This window comes from Crinia signifera, chromosome 2, assembly GCF_055691185.1.
Source record: "Crinia signifera chromosome 2, ASM5569118v1, whole genome shotgun sequence".
Classification (NCBI taxonomy): domain Eukaryota; kingdom Metazoa; phylum Chordata; class Amphibia; order Anura; family Myobatrachidae; genus Crinia; species Crinia signifera.
The window spans coordinates 69,009,866-69,033,346 of NC_139218.1; the positions used below are offsets into that span (position 1 = coordinate 69,009,866).

At 44.4% G+C, this 23,481-nt stretch overlaps 1 protein-coding gene across 4 annotated transcripts in view; it reads right to left on the reverse strand.

The window, feature by feature from the left end:
* Positions 1 to 18,087, reverse strand: part of ANKRD13B (ankyrin repeat domain 13B) — a 167,271-nt gene extending 149,184 nt beyond the window's left edge. For 2 of the 4 annotated variants that reach the window (XM_083172314.1, XM_083172311.1), the window contains exon 1: positions 17,448 to 18,085. In XM_083172314.1, the coding sequence (XP_083028440.1) occupies positions 17,448 to 17,549 (102 nt within the window). In that variant the 5' untranslated portion in view covers positions 17,550 to 18,085. Of the gene's footprint in view, positions 1 to 17,447 lie in introns of all 4 variants that reach the window. The other 2 variants (XM_083172312.1, XM_083172313.1) reach the window with 2 other exon arrangements.
* Between the last annotated feature and the right edge of the window lie 5,394 nt (positions 18,088 to 23,481).

Genomic DNA, 23,481 nt, shown 5'->3' on the forward strand with positions numbered 1-23,481 from the left:
GGCATCCACCCCCCGCAACCCCCCCCCCTCCCGCAAATCGCGGCACCCCCCGCGATTCGCGGCAGCCCCAGGATTAAATGGCACATGCAAAACACTGGCACGGCTATGGTCGACAATGAAAAAGGTTGACATGAGTTTTTGAAGATGTATTTCATTTTTTGAATGTTTTCATATTCATTCTCATGTGTCAACATGGACACCAATGAAGTGGCACACTTATGTCAACATTTACATGTGTTGACCTTTCTGTGTTGATTTTTTCTTGTGGCGATTCGCGTCACACCCCCCCGCAACCCCCCCTCCCGCGATTCGCGGCACCCCCCGTGACCCCCCACCTCCCGCAATTCGCGGCAACCCCCCACCGGAACCCCTGTGAACCCCGCCCTCCCGCGATTCGCGGCACCCAACCCCGCGACCCCCCCCTCCCGCAATTCGCGGCACCCCCCGTGATTCGCGGCAGCTCCAGAATTAAATTGCACATGGAAAAAACTGACATGGCTATGGTCGACAATGAAAAAGGTTGACATGAGTTTTTGAAGGTTTTTTTTTCATTTTTTGAATGTTTTCATATTCATTCTCATGTGTCGACATGGACACCAATGAAGTGCCACACTTATGTCAACATTTACATGTGTTGACCTTTCTGTGTTGATTTTTTCTTGTGGCGATTCGAGTCACACCCCCCCACCCCCCCGCAACCCCCACTCCCGCGATTCACGGCACACACACACCCCCCCGCGATTCTCGGCACCCCACCCCGTGACCCCCCCTCCCTTGATTCACGGCACACCCCCCGCGACCCCCCCTACCATGATTCGCCGCAACCCCCGCCCCCGTAACCCCCCTCCCGCGATTTGCGGCAACCCACCCCGTGACCCCCCTCCCGCGATTCTCTGCAATCCCTCCCGCGATTCGCAGCATCCACCCCCCCACAACCCCCCCTCCTGCAATTCGCGGCACCCCCCGCGACCCCCCCTCCTGCAATTCGCGGCACCCTCCGCAACCCCCCCTCCCGCGATTCGCGGATACCTAAGTTGCAATACAGGGCATCTTTCATACAATTCTAACCATATTTCTCATATACAAACGTTCACATATTAAGGGGGCGCAGCCCCTTACGACGGTGTGAAGAGCGCCCGTAGGGCGCGATGAATCACCTAGTATCATATATACATGATCCCTGCCTAACTCGGCATCAAGCCTATTGAGTTTATGCTGTCAATTCTACATGCACCTACCACCAATGGCTTTGGATATTCATTTCAAACAAACCCACAGATGCTATGTGGCAACAAATAACTATCTTGGGAGTGTTTTCTATATGTTCCTATCCTATCTTATTGCCCCACTTTGCCCCACCCCCTTCATTGATTGGTCAGCACATTTACCTGGCCCACAGTACTGCTACCAATGAATGGTTTTCCTCCATGCACCTGTAATCTATGAACACAACCCTTCTCATACACACAACACTGCACCTGAACTTGTACCAATTCCCAAAGAAGTGTTGAGAACCATGATGTTACATTTACAGTGCAACTCCTGTAGATTTACAATGTTTGAAAATAAAATTATATAGACCTGTTTGAATAAGAAATAATGGCAATACTTTGTGTGCCAGGGATTAACATGTATATGAGACTGTGTATGTGCAAATATGCTTTTTTTTCTGGTGTGCTTGTGTACGGACTGACAGGTTCAGCAACATACTTAAGAAAGAAACACATCATCTCTGCAACTTCCTCCCCCCCCCCAAAAAAAGCACATCCTTTTAACTGTTTGGAGTTTTACCCAAAAAAAATATTAGATCCTTGTGCCAGCCGAGCCGCGTTACCTGTAACGAGATCTGATTCTTCACCCTGTGTCATAAGAGGACAGAGAAGTACAGAGTGCCCAATTTCACAGCTTCTGTTACAGCTTAAGCATACACTTGCCAACAGCTACTAATACAGTATACCGGTTCCCTGCTCACAAGGATGTAATGACATCACTGAAACTACAAAGACAAATAAATTAGAGGAAAAGCACAAATGTTGCCTATGATAATATTTGACCAATACAACACTGTCATGATAATAAAATAACTTTGGTTGTCATCTGATGACTTGTACAGTGAAATATACTGCCCAACTTTGGGCAAGGGCTAAGGCCCCCACTCATTTGGGCGATTCACATGAGATTTGGGCTCTTTTCATGCAACTGCGGCGATCAATCGCATTAAAAATGTCCAAATTGCATGTGAGTGACAGCAGGTCCGATACGATGTGTGGTCCTGTGCCTGCAAGTCGCTCCGGCTGCAGAAGCAATCTGTTGGTTTGCTTCCGAGCTGGACAGGCTTGGCTGGGACTGCATGTGATATATCAGATGCATCAGGACCGCATGCGATATATCGCATGCAATCTTGCCGTCCGGGAAGGTCACGGACAGCTCAAGGGGGGGGATCGCTGCCGACTTCTCCCTAGTGAATGCCTATCTTAAGACTGCTGGACTGGGAAGGACATGCCTTGTGCTGTATATTACTTTAGCTGGTCACACACCTTAACCCTTTCAGGTCCAACGTCTAGTCAGGCTCAACAGCACTAGCGCTAGTAGCAGATCCAATGGTCAGAAACTTTAAAATATTATTAACATCGTTCAACATTCAATGTAGACAATTTTTCAATAATAAAAAAACAAAATGACAATTAATTTAAACATTTAAATCAGACTGTTTGAATTGCAAAAATTTGGACTGGTACAAGGCAAGCTAGGTCCAGGGGCGCTGACAGGTCATCCAGGCACTGTGAAAAAAAATTAAAGGCAATTTGTGCAGGATTATCATTGCACACACAGAGGGAGAGAGAGGACAGGCTGCAGCTGTATCTCTCCCCAGCTCAGCACACAACACTAAGCCTGTGCTGAGCTGGGGAGACAGGCCGTGCTGCGGCGGCAGCCTGTCATCTCTCTTATCGATGTGCCATGGGCGTGTCCTGGACATGTTACATAAGTCTTCCCTTATCATAGGCCGGTGTCAATTTTGATGCTGTTCAAAATAGTGGCTAAAGACTATTACAGCACCTAAAGATGCCCATAACTGCCATCTCAATCCTTGCATATTCAGAAGCATGCTTGTACACAAGGGTTTATAATAGAATAATAGATGTGCCGGGTGTCCTCCCTGGATATATGCGAACGCCACGGTGAGTGTAAACAACGCCAAGGGCGTCTGCTGCTGGGGCCTGCAGATGCACATTACAGCATCTGCAGTCCCCCACTATCATAGATGGGGCCGAATTCGCACCTGAACAAGCAGGTCTGAATCGGCCCCACAGTACAATATTCCACAAGGGAACAATAAATCATCAACTAAATGTAGAGAATAAAACTAGGTAATAGAAAAGATCAAAATACAAACAATATTCAAAAACAAAATCATGCAGAGAAGTAAAACAGAAAAGGAAGTGATAAAATATGTTCAAAGACTTTCTGCCAAACTGGGAGAATATGCAAAATTATTTTTCTGTGTTGTCAAGTTCTCTAGAGGCTGTTTATCTAAGGCATCAACTTGTTGTAGAGGAAATGTTTTTTTGTGTACAAATCGAGCACAATTTTTACTCACATCCTTGTTGCCGTAGAGAGATTTCGATAAATTGGTTTTCATTGTACAGTATATAACTGGTACATGGACTAAATAACTAAATACATGTCTCAAGCAGTCAGGGCATCTTAACATTTTCACGGGCCCCTGGGCAGAACATTGGCACGGCCCCCCATTCCATACATACATACCCCACCCCCACATACCTACGGGCAGCGGCCTCCGGGCAGTGGTGGCGGGGAGCTTGTAGCACTATTTGGCGGATAGGAAGAGCTACTGATTTTGAAAAGACTGGCCGGACACTGATTGGCTGAGAGAATTCAGCCAATCAGCAGCCGGCCAGTCTTTTCAAAATCAGCAGAGCTTCCCGCCCAAATAGCTCTATGAGCTTCCAGCTGCCACTGCATGGATCCTTGGGCCCAATGGGAAAGACAGCATGCAAGCAGTCACACATAGTATTAGCTATGTAACAAGTATACAATGTTATATGATTGATAATGCATACTTATTAGGCCTGATGCAGAAAAAAAATAACCCAACTCCTTCCCCCCCCCCCCCCCCCCCCAAAAAAAAAAAAACACCCAAATCATATATGCTAATATGAAATTGGCTGCGCTGTGCTTACTGGAGATAATTTTCCAAAGACTGACAAATATTCTGACCAAAAAACAGGAAGTTGGTTAATAATAATGCTTTTACTATGGCAACCTGCTTCAGTCAAGCTTAAAAGGTTTCTGTTATATGTGTAATTATGAAAGTTACTTTCACTTGCGGTGGGAGCAGTCCGTGTTTTGCTGTAGAAGGTAATCATTCAGTCTCCTAATCCCTGGATTGTAAGTGGCATTGTGATGCTGTCTTCTCTGTTACAAAGGGGTTTAGAGTTAAGGCAAAAATGATTGCCAAGCGGTAACCTGACCGTTGGGATACCTTATTACAATTACAGTAATGGATGAAGCTTATATAGATTTCCATGCTGATAGATGCCAGAGATTTTCAAGATAGCACAGGCCAGTAGCAATAGATCCAAAAAATATCTCTGACATAAGGCCCATACAATAATAAAAGAGGGTAGAAGTCCAGGGTTCTGCGCTTGAAGCAGCTAGAAGAATGGTGACCCCGCACCACAAGCGATTATGGAAATGTGTTGAATGTACCGAAATACACCCAAAAGTGTTTCCGCCACCAGCGCTTCAAGGGTGGCGCTTGAAGCGCTGGTGGAGGAAACAGTTATGGGTGTATTTCGGTACATTCAACACATTTCCATAAGGCTCATACACACTGGGCGACTTTGAGCTGAACGTCGCTCAAAACAGCAGGTTTGAGCGGCTTTCAGCTCAAAGCCGCCCAGTTTGTATGCCCCAGAGATGAGCAGTGGTAATACCAGCAGATGAGCGGCTTTGAGGATTGTAACCTGGCAGCACAGCGGGAGTGGAGGGAGCCTCTTTGGGAGTAGTGTGGCGAGCAGAGTGAGCTGGCGAAGGGTACACGTTTCCACTAATTGTGGTCACATATCATAAAACACTTAATTTCTGTCAATAATTGTTGTATCGACCATTGTGATGTCAACCTTTTGTATTTGTCGGCATTACTCACTGTTGACTTTATACCTGATGATTTAGTTACATAGTAGTTAAGGTTAAAAAAAGACTTGTGTCCATTAAGTTCAACCTAATACAGGACACGTTAAGTGGTTCAGACTAGATGTGATATCCCCATTTAAGAATTACCATCTGTTCTAACTATGGCTGAATGGTGATTAGTGGTACCCCTGAATATTTTGTTCCAGTAGATGTTCGACCAACCTTATTTTAAATGTGTTCAATGTGTCTGCCATCACCACCTTTTCTGGAAGAGAGTGTTCCATACCCTTTATCTCTGTCCGTACAAAAGGGTAGTTTTAAGAGTAAGGAATCTTCTCTCCTCTTGTCTGACCGCTAGTGTCCTAGTTTCTGACCTCAGAGCAAATAGGTTGCTTGATAGTTTATAAGTCCCTTAATATATTTGTACATGTTTAGGAAGTCTCTCCTTAAACGACTCTTTACTAGCGTGAATATTCCTAGTTTGGCTGGTCTCTCTTCGTAGTTTAAGGACTCCACGCCTTATTGTCCATAATCCATGTCAAACATAGGGGTCAACCTAATTACTCTCTAACTAGACAGTGTAGATCTTCTACAAACCCTCACCTGATTTAATCCCTGTGCCAATACCTTGGTTCATCTACTGTACCTTCACTGTTATTAATCTAACCATGGCAGGAACTCATAAAAAATGTTTTCTTTAGGCATACTATATTGCGGAACACAGAATGAGATCTTTACTAACACAATTTAAAAAAAACAACAAAGTTATAGGTGACAGATTTCAAGAAAATTAGCAATTGAGAAAATGTTAATGAGTTACACCTAAAAGTTGTTACATTAGTCTGAAGATAATACGCAGAATTGTTCAAGAGAAATTATTATTTTTCACTTTTATAAAACAAAATAAGTGGCCGTATTTTGTCTAGCTACAGTCGCACAATCCCACAGCTGGCTAAATATTCATTCTCTTTCACATACCGCACAGTATGCCTCTATTTTTCTTATCTCAAAAAGAGTGTTATCAGAACAATATGTGTTTGTTTTTATTAGAAGTGTGGAACACAACAGATGTTTAACAAGTAAAGAGCCTATTTATTATCAAATATTAGCGGCACATTCCCTTAAAGCGCCCCTGTACAGGTAATACCGGCAAATATTAACTATCATTCAAATGTAAGGAGGAGGGACCACAGTCGTGTCCCCTATGGGGTATGTGGGTGTGGATGGGTTGGTCGACCTAAAGATGGTCAACAGTCATTAGGTTAATACCGTTGGGTCGACATACAGCAAGGTCGACAGGAGTCTAGGTCGACATGGGAAAAGGTCGACAGGTGCTTAGGTCGACACAAGCATTATGTCGACATGGTCTAGGTCGACAGTCGAAAGGTCGACATGGTTTTTTTTACCCAAATGTCATCACAGTCAACATGGGCACAGGTTAAAGTTCACCACATCCGCGTTGCGCTCGCCATGCTTCGGGCACAGTGCCTTGCTACGCTCGGCACACTATTTTATTCTTCCACCACGCCCTAGTGGATGGTAGGGCATGAAATACCGCCTGTCGGCCCATGTCGGCTCAAAAAACAGTCGACCGAGACCACGTCGACCTAATGCTTTGGTCGACGTAAGCACCTGTCGACCTTGTCCTATGTCGACCTAGACACCTGTGGACCTTGCAGTATGCAGTATGTCAACCCAACGGTGTCGACCTAATGATTATTGACCATCTTTATGTCGACCAACCGACCGTATCCCAGGGTATGCAATGCTGTTACATTTACCATTCCTGAATTTCCCCCCCACAGCTAACACCATCAAAATATTGCATTGTGCTGCTAAAGACTATGGGCTGCGCTCTGTAAACTTTACCGGGAGAGGGTTACTCTGGAACCCTCCCCAGCAGTGGCCATTGCACGGTTACAGGAGTGAAGAGACTCTTCAGTTCCAACAGATTTCAGCGCCCCTGTTTGATACATCCAGGTTGTATTATCAGATACGCCTAAGTGATATTGGATGCTTTATCGTTCCCACATTCCACTGCAAATGTGATTGAGGTAACCCTTAAAAGAGGACTGAACTAGAAACTCGCGAATTATCCGCATATAATAGGATCGACTGCTTAGATAGTAAAAACTATGTTAATAAGAAATTCTAACTCTGTTCAGCAAAAATATAAGCAAAAGACTGTAAAATGATTTCCATTGAAGCTGGTTAAAGTATCAGCAAGACAATTGGAATACAGTTAGCAAGTGGAAAGTGGGGATGTAGTTTTAAACAGAGCTGTAGTTATCGTGGACAGAGATGATTGAAAATGTTTGTGCAGTGGGTAATTACGCAGGTGTGGACTAATTCAGGGAATAATCTTGTTAAAGGGCTCTAAGACTGTTCCCGTGAGACAACAGTGCTTGGGTAAAATTTTGGCAGTGTCAGCAATTATTTTGGAACCTGGTGACATTTGCCAGGTTGCTCTCCTATGCTGCCAAGTATATTAAAGCAGCAGTGATGGTAACACAGTGTAATGCAATGTAGTTATAACACATGGTTTAAGAGTAAAGGGGCCTACACACGGGGAGATGCTGAGCGGCGTTCTAAGGTAGATGGCTCAGATCGCTCAGCACACAGCAATGTGTCAGCACTGTGGCCCTTATTTTGATTGATTCAGACGGTTGCGTATTTCGGACGGGCACCGAGTGTTCTTAACCCCGCATATCATACGGATCGCTCACGCCGTCCGAATGCGGTAGGACGCCAAGCAAATGGACCCACTAGCTGGCCTGTGGGAACCTCCCCCATCCTCCAATGGTCGCCGACCATCGAATGATGGACCGAGCGGTCAGGCAGCCACGAGTGCTCCAGACCACTCAAACAGTTATCCGTGTGAAAGCAGGGATATGGGCGGGCAGCTGACATCTGGCTATGCATCACGGCCGGATTACCATACGCACGCCCCGCGTTTTCATGGGAAAGGCCATGAAAAACGGGGCATACGCATATGGTAATGAGCCCAAACAGCCCTTCAAGCCCCTTTCCACCCCCTGCTCAGATGGTTCCGTACGATCGTCTTCTGCACGGAATTCACGCTGTGTTCGGACGTGCAAGGCATTTGCACATGCGTAGAAACACCTCTGCACATTCGCAAACACAATACATCGGCCGTCCATCCGCACACGCAGCCGTCCGACTCTATCAGAATAAGGGCCTGTGTGCTAAGCGATCTGTCAGGGCCAGTGTTCTCCAAATAGTAGGCTCACCAAACATGTCCTATATGTATGTTATCAAGTGACCCATTATAATATGTGATTGCTGTAATGTGCTTCTGTGTATGCATATGAAATAAAAGCCCCAGTCAATCACAGTACAGTGTATTGTCCTTACATCACAAAGCAGTCTTGTCAGAGCAACCTTGGTTAATAAGCCCCTTTGGGAAACACAGAATGAGTAAATTGTCCATATTATCTAAGAAATAATATTTCCCTTGCATGTATTATTACAGTCAAGCAACAAATACATGAAAGAGAAGCGACAGGAGAATTGTTATTTTCAATGCCAGAACAACAATAAAAAAAGCATTATACGCTGGCGAATCCATAGCAACTCTGTGTTCTGTACCCAAAGCCGATGGAACAGAAATACTGTAGTAGAGAATAAGGATACAGGGGCCCTATTTATGAAGCATTTTTTTCTCATTAAATGATGTAGAAACTGCAGTGTCTGCATCATTTCCAGAAATGTTGCTCTTGCTAACAGCCTAATGCAGGAGATTTCACAGAAATCTCGAACACAGCCTACTTGTTCTGCCGATGGCAGTTATTATCAATGGGGACGACGGTCTAGCCCCGATGTACCAAAGCATAGTTTTTCTGATCTTGTCCCTAATGATTTACGCCGTCCTCAGGTGGCCTAAACCCTTTTATGCCTACAGCCTAGTGTCAGATTCCCTCGGAGGAGTCTTTCACAAATGAAAGAGACTCGTCTGATGCAGCTGGGATAACTTGTGAGGATAGCAGTTTTCACTACCACTGTCCCTGCGAGTTTTCTTTGCTACAAATAAATTTCATTTAAAATAATAAAAGGAATTGCAGCGATTATTAATACATAGGCCCCAAAATGAGGGTGTCGGAGCTGCGAATGTACTAATAGCGTTAACTTACTCCTATTGAGCAGAGTTGTAAAGTGACAAGTTTGAGGTTCTGAAAGGCTCATAAACAAAATTTTTCTGAGACCAGTTAAGATGCCCATAGATGGTGCGATAGCACTGTGCAATTTACTGCCCGCGGACCGCATCGCACGCAAATAGCATGCAAAACGCATGCGTTGCGATGCGATCCAGCCCATAACGGGTGCGATCATCCCTCCATGTATGGGCACCTTTACACCATACTAATCCAGTTGTATTGTGATGGTGTAATGCGGATGTGGTGAATTTACTGTATTAAAATAACTAACATGCTGCTAGGCTGGGTATGCAGTGTTCTACAATACCTTGCCCAAGTCCCATCTGTCAATCTGCCTGATTGTGTGCATAATACACTGCACAGTGCACACACTTTTGTGTGATGGGCGGAACCAGTCATTACCAGCTTGTATCCTGGTACAGCGGGAACAGAGGTTGTTTGCGAGGAGTTCAGATGTTTCATTATTGCCATTAAAACTAGCTTAAAGGGACGGCTGAAAACAGATCATGTAACATGAACAGGTAGTAATTACATGCAAAGGGAAAGCTGTATAGTTTTAAATGCTATGTATACAAAAGATTACAGTTTAGGAAATGAGATGCCTAATCTGATTTCAGGCATACTGTAGCTATTACGCAGTCACAGAACAACGATACGCATGTCTGGGACACACAGTAGTTATTACCAGGTATACCATGTTTATAAAAGACCAAACAGGAGGAAAGGAGATTCAGTTGTTCTGTACTGTATGTACCCTTAATACAAGAAGGACTAAAGCTGAGTACAAGCTATATGATATGTATCCAACCCGACATACAGATAGAGCCATCCTCATCTAGCCCTTTAAAAGAATTAAGTGCGCCAGAGCAGTCGGATGCACTAAGCTTCAAAAGTGATAAAATGGAGAGTGATAAACAGTTAACCAATCAGCTTCTGCCTGACATTTTTCAAATACAGTCTGTGACATGGCAGGTAGGAGCTGATTGGCTGGCTGTTTATCACTCTCCATTTTATCACTTTTGAAGCATAGGGCATCTGACCCTTAATCCTCTGCTAATCCCCTACTGTAACAAACAACAATAGAACAATAGATGATAATAAACCTTGGTGAGCCATGGCTCTCTAGAGAAGGCTAGTTGAAGAAAGCTCCATCTGTAGGCAGTGATAGGGCCCAGCGAGGCAGCTGACATTGGTAAGTGTGCACTTGCCAATACAGGCCTGCGACGGAGCGAATCCAGCATGTCCCTCTCTAACAACGTCCCTTGTCAGCCCTACATGTATGATCACAGAAGATATCACTGATGACTTGCTGAAGTGCACATCGTCAATGACCACATAGATACACAATAGACAATTTGCCGATATGTCGGCCCGATCAGCCGGATCAATGGCCTTATTATCTAAAGCAGGGGTGGCATCGAGATCTACCAACATAACTTGTTTTCTAGTCCACCAAGCCCGCAGCGTGGCGAGTGCAGCAAGCCCGCAAGGGGCTTCTTTGCACTCGCCCCTCTGTTTGAGCACCAGCATTCGGGATTCCGACATAGGGATACTGACCGCCGGGACCCGCGCCAGATAGGTGGACTGGAAAACATGAACTGCTCGTAGATATCGAGAACAGGTTTGATATCTCTAATTGGGTTATTCTACAAACTTGTGAGAGGAGTGTTTCAAAAAAGAACAATGCATAGACTACCAGGAAAAGACTGGGATAAATTATTAATAGAGAGCTCATGAAGGATATTTCAAAATGCCTAATGGAAATGGAATCTGGAATGTGCAATACCAGCCAAGAGAAGTAACACTGAGAGACTGCTTGCTTGGAGCATCCTTGACCATAAGCAACTCATTAGGGAATAAGAAGCATTACATTATTAGTTTTGTCCGTTGAGGAGAACTTGAAGTTTATTGTTGTTTAGTACACAGACAGTAGTGAAGCAGAAAAGCACCAATTCCAAGGTTCTAGGTTTAGAAAGACTGTCTTTTTATTCAAATAAAAATTCATTTCTGTGAATCTCTGACACAAAATGTATTGACAGGTTCTTCAAGTAAAAGGCATCTGTTATACTGTAAGTGCTAAAATAACTACCTATTAAACATACTGCAGAGAGACCCAGTCATATGACACTAATGAAAATCATATGAAGCTAGTCCAAAGGGACTAAGCACTCAATATAACATGTTAAATAAAAGAAAAAATGAACAGTTCTAGACACATTCGTAAAAGTAACTCCCCACTACAAACAGCGTCATTGTCACCGGGCGTCACAGAGTAGCCAGATACAGTGCTGCACAGATCAGCTTTGCTGTCACTGTGTAACAACCACAGCTGGGTGACATCTTCTGCCATGGAACAGGGTCAGACCATAAACCCTCATGAGTATAGATGGAGAACAATTCTGTCTTCAGAGAAAAACATTCAGCAGGACAGATCTATTTTAAGTCTATTCACCAAATAAGGATAAAGAGAAAACGCCATAGATGCTGTCAGAATGTCTTCCTGGCACTTATTGGGTTAACCTTATTTCCAAGTTTGGACATCGCAGACAGGCAAAAAAAAATTAATTTATGGAAACAAATATGTTGTTCTCTTGCCAGGCCACAACTTCTCGGAAAAATAACAAGAGAGGATTCCTCTCTCTCTTCCCAGTCTTATAAACCTCCCAGATGTTTTATCTGCCAAGTTAAGAACTAGTGACGGCTTTGAAGCAGAACACACTTATCGCCAGCTTGCGTCATTCACTCTATTGGACGGCGCTAATAGCTGATCTACTTTTTTTTTTTTTTTTATTTATTATTTGTGAACAGTTTCTTATATACCTAGTCCGCAGCTCTTTACAGAGAATATTTGATCACTCACATCAGTCCCTGCCCCAGTGGAGCTTACAATCTATATTCCCAACCACAAGTACACGCACACACAGACATTCTAGGGTTAATTTTGTTGGGAGCCAATTAACCTACCAGTATATTTTTGGGTTGTGAGAGGAAACCGAAGTACCTGGAGGAAACCCACGGAAGTACAGGGAGAATAAACAATCTCCGCACAGTTAGGTTCAAGGTGGGAATCTAACCCATGACCTCAGTGCTGTGAGGCAGTAATGCTAACCATTACACCGTCCGTGCTGCCCCACTTTAAGACACTTATGAGCACCGATTGCAATTCATTACTGACCAGTATGACTGCTCCAGCACCCACCATACAACAGTTTGATAATTTAATACCTACACAGATTTATTTGCATCAGAGCACTACAATAAAAAATTGTAATGTCAAGAAATAGCAGCTCCCTTTATGAGAGTGTTGAATTATAAGTGCCAACAGAAGGGAGGAGAAAATACATGAATTCAAATGAAATCAGTCTTTTTTTATTCTCATATATTTAATTACCATTTCCCGCTCTTGCTTTATTTTATTTTTGTTTTGTAGCCAAATTATTAATTATTTTATCATGCTAAAAAGGTGATTATCCTTCAAAGCAAGAACCTGTATTTCTGGTTGCCATAGAGACCTGTGAACAGAACCTTCATGAAAAAAGTGAAGTAACTTAAGTGTAAGCACTGCTGTTTCTAAAGGAATATACTGTAGATCCACTTGCAATTATTACATTGTAAAGTACCAGGCTAGAATCTCTTTTTTATCATCAAAGCAATGTGTGTGCTGCCAGCCTCCTGGGACCGCAAACAGATTATTATGCAGAACACAGCAGGGGATGTATAAAGAGAAGCAGTATATTATAATAGGTAAAATAGCTGAGCTCTCCTTAAGGATTAGAGCATTCAGGTTAGCTTTAGCCTTGGGGATATACACCACCAGTAATGAAGGTACCCACATAATAATCATGACTCAAAATAAGTAATATAGATGGACAGACAGATAGCCTTGGGTTCAATTCCCACCAAGGTCCTATCTGCATGGAGTTCAAATGTCCTCTCTGCTTGCATTGGTTTCCGCCAGGAGATGCTGTATCTGGAGCAAAACAATATTGTCTATAAAGTTCAGCAGAATATGTGTATGCAGTAAAAATAATGTTATAAAAAATGACTAGATGGATATGAGATAGGCTAGGCGCATACTTACCTACTCTCCCGGAAACATCTGGGAGCCACCAGACCTCTTGGTTAGTGCCTCAGATCCTTGGGGGTGGTACTCCTGCATTCTGCACACTTTCTAGTGATGTGGGCAGGAAGGCGAGAATAACACTAAGAATCCATATGGAGGTTGTGGGGGGGGTGGTACGGGACTCCGACAGTCGGGATCCCGACAGTCATTATCCCGACGTCGGGATCCCGACTAACCGGAGTCAGACAACATGGCGAGCGCAAAAAAGCCCCTATGGGGGTCGTGGACCCCCACTAGTGGGAAAATAGTGGGTGGCCGTCGGGCACCCGGCTGTCGGCTTTTTGACAGTCGGGATCCCGACGTCGGGTAAATGACTGTCGGGATCCCGACTGTCAGGAACCCGTCCGGCACCCGTTGTGGGGCAACATGACACAATTCTATGAGAATCTCATAATGGGGCAGATGTATTAAGCTTGGAAAAGAGATAAACTGGAGATAAAAGTGGAGATAAAGTGAAATGAGATAAAGCACCAGACAATTAACTGTTTTTTTAAAATCACAGTTTGGAGTTGATTGGCTGGTGCTTTATCTCCTTTTACCTTACATCCACTTTATCTCTTCTCCTGGCTTAATACATCTGCCCCAATGACAGACCCGCAATTCTTTGCATTGTGCTGCAATGGAGCTTGGCCTAGTTATGTAAGTAGTCCGCCCCAGCATTTGGAGTGATCATCTGCAACTTCTCTTTGGACGTCCCCCAGAAAGGAGTATAATAGCCTGTTTTTGATTGGTTTGACAGTGTTAACACTGCATACACATACAGAAGGTAGGTCTGGGAACTTGTATTGGATTCTATGGGGACAACTCATTTGTTTATTGCTCCTAAAGGGCCAGATGCACTGAGCTTCAAAAGTGATAAAATAGAGAGTGATAAACAACCAACCAATCAGCTCCTGCCTGATATTTTTCAAACACAGCATGTGACATGGCAGATAGGAGCTGATTGGCTGGCTGTTTATCACTTTCCATGTTATCACTTTTGAAGCTTTGTCCATTTGGCCTATTGTGATGGGAGATCAGGGGTTATATTAAATTGGGTTGTTTTTGCATTGCTCTTGCCCAGTAAAACAGCTCAGAACAACCAAACTGTAGAGTGCAACCCAAAAAGTGCCGGTTGGGTGCCATAAAGGGAAACTTTTTGCACATCATAGAGGGGAGGGGGGGCTGTGAGTTGAAATATGTTACCCAATGGTTCAGCACAAAAATTAACTGCTATGCCGGGCGCAATCTAGTGGCAGCAGCTGAGACAATTGAAATCCCACCTATGTATGAATGCCTGAAAACAAATTCATTCAACAGTATGGAAGCGCTTCTGCACTGTAATATATGTTGTTACAATGGACACAATTGCAATTTTTTTGTCCAGTTTGATATTTCCACCACTGCAAACTTTAATTTGGAATGAGTATTACAATTATATAAAACGAAAGAGCATTGTAAATATAAAATCTATAGTAGCCATCTAGACATTGTTTAAGACAGATTTAATACTTGGCAAAAGGTGCGTACACACGGGGGAGATATATTGCTCATTGTCTCCTGGCGGTGCCGCAGAGGTAATCAGCTGGTCGCAGGAGACCAGCGATTAGAACGGGGCTGAAAACGGGAGCACGCACCAGGCGATTTATCGCCGGGGCACACTCCCATCACTGGCAATATGGTCGCCAGCGACCATATTCCCAGCGATTTCAGCCCCTATCGCAGCAGTGTGTACACGGCTAAAGAATTGATATGCATAACACATTGGTCTATCTTAGGCATAGTAAATATAAACCAGTGTTGCCATTTTAAAAGTCTCTGAAATACACATACTAAAAAGTATTGTGAATTAAACAAAAGCAATTGGAAAGATGTTTTCTATTCCACAGAATAACATGGAATTGGCTGCAGGACCCAGATGTATAAAATTAATATGTGTATTAAAAACTAAAATAATTTATATATTTTTTAACTTATACAACAAAGTTCACTCAGAGGGCCTTATTCTGGTCTGTGCGGCCGGAGCCGAATATGCGGCCAGAACCGTGCGTCCTAAACCCCGCATTCTGTATGGATCGCTCACTCCGTCCGAATGCGGTAAGCCGCTGACCGCACGGAGCACGAGTGGATTTCTCATGTATACACACACCTCCTCCATCTCTGGGAACCTCCCCTATTATTCGATGGTTGCAGACCAGCGAATGCAGGACCGAGTGGTCAGGCAGCTCCCGCGAGCTCAGACCACTCGGGCATTTCTCCGTGCAAAAGCAGGGATCTGGGCGGGCAGCTGACATCCGGCAATGTCATATGTCCGCCCCCTACACGTGCGTCACAGCCGCATTACCATACGTACGCCCAGCGTTTTCATGGGAACGCCCATGAAACGCGGGGCGTATGCATATGTTAATGAGGCCAAACAGCACTTCACGCCCCTCTCCTCCCCCTGTTCGTAGTGTAAACAATTCATGCGGAATTTGTACGTATGTCCCTTTCGCACATGCGCAGATATGCCTCTGCACATGCGCAAACACAAAACATCGGCGGAACGAACGCACGCGAACATATCCGCACCAACCAGAATAAGGGCCTGAGTGTGGGTATTACTAGGAAGAGGACAAACATGTGGCCCTTACGTCAGATAGATAGATAGATAGATAGATAGATAGATATAAAATCTATCTATCTATCTATCTATCTACTGTATCTAGATAGATAGATAGATAGATAGATAGATAGATAGATAGATAGATAGATAGATAGATAGATAGATAGATAGATACTGTATACACACACACACACATATATACTCATTGCATATACTGTACTGCTTTTTCCACTCACAATCACAATAGCTTGCATGAGAGGGAAAACTCCTAATATGAAGAACAATACCAGCACAAAATTAAGAGATAGAAGTAATATCATCATGGTAATTCACAGAATTAAGTAAACTGGCATTATACATTTGATGCTTACAAATATAATAATATACAATACATGGTATGGCTTTGGTACTCTGGGGTCAAATGTGTAGGAAAAAAATACAGATGCTCTTGAGAAAACATTACATTTATACAGAAAAATACATATTATATATATATATATATATATATATATATATATATATATATATATATATAAAGTCAACAATCGTTCTACTTCTACTTCTTTGTTTTTACCAATAAACCCGAAGACTCCTAAACTACCCAGAAATTCTCAGAACATAATAATGTAAATATTGGAAGAGGATGGAATGGAATAATGTGACTAATTGCTGTAGTCACATGCACAACTCTGACAATGAGATAAGGCAGGGGATGTGGTTCTAGCAATAGACAGATCTCACTAAACCTTCCCAGCAATGTAAAAGCATGTATGTGCTCTGAACTACTTACACACACAGTGTGTGCCCATCCCTCTTCAGCCACATACAACCTCAATCATATACATACACACACATATTATTTATTCCCACATGCATGCATGCATACATACATACATATACTGTATTTAAATATAGATAGGTAGATCGACACACAAACACAAAATATACACACATATAGATTCATATATATATATATATATATATATATATATAAATGTATGTGTGTGTGTTTTTCTTTCTAATGTTGTGTTTTTCTTTCTAATGTCAATGTGACCAAGTATACTTTTTTATTTTCTATAAACAGTATATATCCCATATTTTCCTGCTTCTATTTTCAAAATAAGATGACTGATATATAATACTGACATGGCATATGCAATTGACAGAGGAATAAGTCTATGAAGCTGAGTGCTACAAGCCACAGACATGTTCCCTGCCTATGCAGTAATTGCCCCCACTGCTCTAGCACCATGCCACCGTCTGAATTTTATGTCACCTGTCATTATGCCCTAGCAGATCACAAGCCTAATAATGACAATATCCTCTGCCAACCACCCACAACAGCATTTCCAGCCAGGTGGTCAATAAACCTGCAAACTGGGAGGATAGAACATGGTATAAAACCCACCTGCTTCTCCGGGATCTCCTTCTCCAGCTCCCGGTATTTATTGTGCCACACCAGATAGTGCAGGGGGTATCTGCTCTCCGGACCTTTATTTGCTGGCATCATCCTCGTCTCATGCTGGATTGCCCACCCGTCCTTCCAGAATCACCATACAGAACTGTGTGGGGAGAAAGGCAGCGTGGGAGGCTGTGGAATAGACTGGGAGCCTAAAAGATGTGGGTGCAGGTCTATGTGCTTGGGTATGTGTGTGTGCTGCTCCTGCACGGGGATGGGTAGAGCAGCAGCAGCAGATCCTGAGCCCCGGGCACAGCAGATCCTGAGCCCCGGGCACTTGCTGGCAGCTCTCCTCTTTCTCACTGCAGCCAGGAGCAGCTGAGACTTATGGGCATGACAGGCAGGGGATCCCCGGATCAGTAGCAGGGAGAGAGAAGGGCAGTAAGGAGAGGGTGAGGCAGTGCCAGGGGCTCCTGGTGGGCTCAGGACTCCTCCCTGGCAGCGCTGTCTCAGCTCTGCTGCTGTCTGTGCATTGTGAAGAGTGTTGCTGCCTGTGACAGGCAGAGCCCCATTTGCATCATGGGGGATGTAGTTCCTATTTCACTTCTCCTCTGGCAGGTGCGGCAGCGGCTGCTCCATACAGTGCATAGCTGTGTATGGTTACTACTGCGCGAAGCGGCTGAATCAGCTTGTCTGCACACGGGATAGATATCATGCACACATACAGGGCTTATTTATGTGTCAGTTCCTTATAAATACTAAACATGGTGATTCAGTCAGAGGTAATAGAAGTGGCAAACAAGACTGTCTGCAGTCTCCCCCTCATGGTAAAAATATTTTCCTTATATTGCTTGCTTTATTGTTATCACTTGCATTCATTATTATTATTGTTATTATTATTTGCTCAGTTCCTGTTAAAATCACAAAATGTTTTATTATTACACTCCCTTTGTTATTGCACATGTTGTGCCAAGTGCAATTCTGCGCTATGCACATTGTATATTTTGTGCTTGGCATCCGTTCTATGGGTGCCCATACATGTCGCGATACTGCCGATGCGATGTGTGCTTTGAGATGCGAGCTCCCGTGGCGTCTCATCGCACTGTACAAAAAGTATGGGTACTTATGTAATATCAGGACGCCCGATTTTTTCATTGCATCGCATGCAATATAGTGGCATACAATTCATGCGATGCGATTTTTCATTGTAAAGACCCGATTTTTAATTGTATAGTCACCCATGGGTGATTTCATACCACCACTATCCAACTACGCATGGAGTTGATGTTATATAGTGTGGCGAGCGCAGCGAGCCACCGAGCCCGAAGCGTGGCGAGCGGACGCAGAATACATGTAAAGTAATCCGCATCCGCTCGCCACACTATATAAAATCAACTCCATGCGTAGTTGGATAGTGGGGGTATGAAATAACCCATGGGTGACTATACAATTAAAAACCATCTTTCTGCGGTTTGTGTCCAGTCTCGGTCCAGTCACGTAAGTGCTCCAGTGGAGCCTGCTTTATTATTCTTTATTTGGTACTTGTGACTTATCTGGGCGCCCGATGTTGAAATTGTATGCCAGTACCCTAAGCATGCGATTTGACGCGATTTCCCTTGAAATTTCCTTGAAGAGAAAATCGCTGTTGCATTGTATGCTATTGTATTGCATGCAATGCGATTTGATGCGATTTTAATATGTAAAGGCACCCAGATGCCTGTTTCATATGTGAAATGGCCCCCCAGACCCCATTTTTAATTGTATACCCACCCTGATGGCTAAATGACCCCCATTGTTAAAGCCACCCCACTATCAACGCCAACCCGAAGCGTGGCGAGCGCAGCGAGCCCGCGAGGGGCGGCGGTACGCGTCCTCCGACCTTTTCATACCCCCACAATCCACGTCGGCGTGGAGCTGATTTTATATAGTGTGGCGAGCCACCGAGCCCGAAGCGTGGCGAGCGCAGCGAGCCACCGAGCCCGAAGCGTGGCGAGTGCAGCGAGCCCCGCGAGGGGACGTGGATACCTTCACAGCTATACGCGTCCCCTCGCTGGCTTCACAGGTATCCGCGTGCGCTCGCCACGCTTCGGGCTCGGTGGCTCGCTGCGCTCGCCACACTATATGAAATAAACTCCAAGTCGACGTGGATAGTGGGGGTATGAAAAGGTCGGAGGACGCGTACCGCCGCCCCTCGCGGGCTCGCTGCGCTCGCCACGCTTCGGGTTGGCGTTGATAGTGGGGTGGCGTTAACAATGGGGGGCATTTAGCCATCAGGGTGGGAATACAATTAAAAAATGGGGTCTGGGGGGCCATTTCACATATGAAACAGGCATCTGGGTGCCTTCACATATTAAAATCGCGGCAAATCTGATTGTATGCGATGCGATTTGACGCGATTTTTAGGTGAGTAAGTCACAAGTACCCTTTATTTCTGCGGGCAAGCGGCCCTTACTCCTCAGTTATTATTACCATCCTGAAAAAATATATACTAGACCACCTAGGTGGAAAAGTGTATTTCAGGCGCTTCTGGGTGAGTTGTTTTGATAAGCTGCTCACACCGTGGGGAGGTCAGCCCCCAGAAAACAGGGTACAAACACACGAAAAGGGGGTGGTGGAGCGCTAGATTCCTATGGTAACTCTCACGAGTGGATAATTCACAATCTCCCAGATGGTATTAGGGAATGCTGGAATGGCGGGTGTCCATAAACCTGACCGGATGACCAGGACCTGATCCTGATGGAGTTGGGATACTTGGTCTCAGTCCTTTAGTAAGGCAGTCCGGTGAATAGCAGGTGGTGGTGTCCCTGGTGGTGTCCCTGATGGTGTCCAACTTTTTCAAAGGTACCTTTGAAAAAGTTGTCTGTGGACAACGAAACGCGTCAGACCAGGTGTTTCAGTCTGACATTGGGACTCCAACAGATACCATCCTAATTGGACTCTAAACAATCACTATCCTCACTTGGACTAACTCTCCACTCCCCAAGTTTTTCCATCTGGGACAACTTTAACTGGACACCATCAGGGACACCACCACCTGCTATTCACCGGACTGCCTTACTAAAGGACTGAGACCAAGTATCCCAACTCCATCAGGATCAGGTCCTGGTCATCCGGTCAGGTTTATGGACACCCGCCATTCCAGCATTCCCTAATACCATCTGGGAGATTGTGAATTATCCACTCGTGAGAGTTACCATAGGAACCACCACCCCCTTTTCGTGTATTATTACCGTCCTGGTCATGGTCTCCGTGATTAGGAGAAACCCATGTTAGTGGGTTCATGCCCGGTTTGGGGTACCGATATTGTACCATTTAATGTTGGCTTGTTTTGTGTTTGGTGGCACCCCGTTATTGTGTGTTCTGGTGCTGACTCGGTCACGCTCCCTGTCCTTGGCCAGGTGCCGTTAGTTAGGGCGTTTCGTCCAGATAGGCCCTGGTAGTTAGATTCTCCTTTTGGTCCAGTCCCTGACGGTCGCTGTGGGTTTGTCCCCACTTAAAACCTGGTTGCATCGGGTTGGAGCGGGCCTAACTCGCTCCTTTGAACGCGGCGACTAAAGGAGAAGCCTATCACCCTGCAACCTGTGGTCACCTGCCCGGGACGGCCAACAGAGCTAGTGTAGGGCTTCGCCGTGGCCTTTCTAAACAGCAGTCCCGGCTGAGGGCTCAGCCCACCACCAACATCCTCACATCCCTGTCTCAGGACTCCAACGGTGGGTTCACACCCAGATCCATAACACCTATGTCTGCCGGGCCTTAGAGCAACTACGTTTAATGGCCTGGAGGTTGAGCGGCAGATTTTAGCTTACAAGGGATTGCATGCGTCAGTCATTTCTACGATGACTCAGGCCAGGAAGCCGGTGACTTCTTCACATTACCACCACATTTGGAGGAATTATGTGGGCTGGTGTGAACAATTGAAATATCCACAAGCAGAATTTAAATTGGACCGCTTCCTTTATTTTCTGCAGTCTGGTTTGGAGTTGGGCCTATGTTTAGGTTCCTTAAAGGTACAGATTTCGTCCCTCACAAATTTCTTCAAGAAGGAATTGGCTTCCTTGCCGGAGGTCCAGACTTTACTGCAAGGGGTGCTGCGTATTCAACCCCACTTTGTGCCGCCTACACCTCCATGGGAATTAGAGGTGGTATTAGACTTCTTACAGTCATCCTGGTTTGAACCCTTGAACTCAGTGGAGTTAAAGTTCCTGACGTGGAAGAGAGCAGTTTTGTTAGCTTTGGCTTAAGCACGAAGGGTTTTGCAAGAGCCCATACCTTATATTCCATGAGGATAGGGCGGAGCTCAGAACGAACCTACGGTTTCTTCCAAAGGTTGTTTCGACCTTTCATTTGAACCAACCTATTGTGGTTCCAGCAGGTGGACCTCACTCGGACATATCTGCTATGTTGGATGTGGTTCGGGCTCTCAGGTTGTATGTCCAGAGGACGGCTAGGCTTCGCAAAACAGATTCCCTCTTTGTTTCTTTACATCGCCCATAAAAAAAGGTCATCCATACCTAGGATTGCATACCTCTTCCAAATAGATTGGCTGGAGATGTCGCTGAATAAAGATGCAAAAGCGAAGAAATTTTTCGCAGTGTGGTTACCCTATGTTAGATCTCTGCCCCCATCCACTAAAGCTAGTCTAAGAAAGGCTGTTCAGTTAACGTCCTGGTACAACCTTGCAACTTTACAATTTAACACACTTCCATTCTGAAATGCCTCTCCAACAGTGTGCCTAAATCTATGTCTCCTTATTCATATTTGTTGGCAACATACCGTGTGATGTATAGTGTACTATAAGATGGATAGTTTATGTAACGACCAAACAAAAATCAACCACTCGTTTATTGATTTTGTTACACATTTCTACCACATGTTTATTATATGTATTTTATGTTATGTGTCCCTTCTGCATTTTATATACTAATTCATACTCTGTATTGTACAGTAAAATATTTTTTTTTAAAAAGGTCATCTGGCCTCAAAGCAATCAATTGCTCGGTGGCTTTGTACTCCTATCAAACAGGCCTATGCTGTGGCTGGCCTGCCTGCTGGCCCTGCTACTGTTAGGGCTCATTTTACCAGGGCAGTGGGTGCATCCTGGGCGACTGCCCGGGGTGTTTTGGCTCTGCAGCTATGTAGGGCAGTTACATGGTCGAGCCAACATACAATTGTCAAATTTTATAAATTTGACACCATTGCCAAGGAGGGCATTCAGTTTGGGAATGCGGTGCTGCAGCAATCTCCGCACGTTCCCACCCGTCCTTGAATCTTGGGTATAATTCACATACGTTATGATAAAATCCCCAATATCCCATATGGATGATAGAATAAATAAGATTTTAATAACTACCGGTAAATCCTTTTCTCTGAGTCTATATGGGATATTGGGTGCCCACCTCAGTGCGGGATCTTGCTGCCTTGTTGGTCCTGAATAATGGATCCTGTTGCTGTTCTCTTGAACTACAGTTATTCTGTTACTGTTTTCTTGGCTTCAGTTATATTGCCAATCTTGTTCTTGGCCATTACTGTGTTATGGGTGTGCTGGTTGCATGTCACCACTTTAATACATTATATATGTTAACACATAGTTATATCCTTTTCTCATATACTTTCCATTCCTTCGGGCACAGTTTCATATTAACTGGTCATGTAGGGAGAAAGTAGAGTGGATGAGCCAGTACACCCAGTGAAAGAGCTTCTATGTGCCTGTCTCCTGCGGATACCTCTCTTCTCCCATACTTTATGATGAAATCCCCAATATCCCATATGGACTCCGAGAAAAGGATTTACCGGTAGGTATTAAAATCCTATTTTTTGCACCTGGGCAGACCACTCACAAGTTTCAACACTGGTTTTGGAACAAGATGCCTCTGATTGCTAATATCCTAATAAGAAAATATCTCCTAATATCTTATAGAAGTTATAGAAGGGTGAGATAGATATATATATATATATATATATATATATATATATATATATATACATTTTCTGAAAGGTAATTATGTCCAACAAAATTGGCTGTATTTAGTGACTGAGACTATGC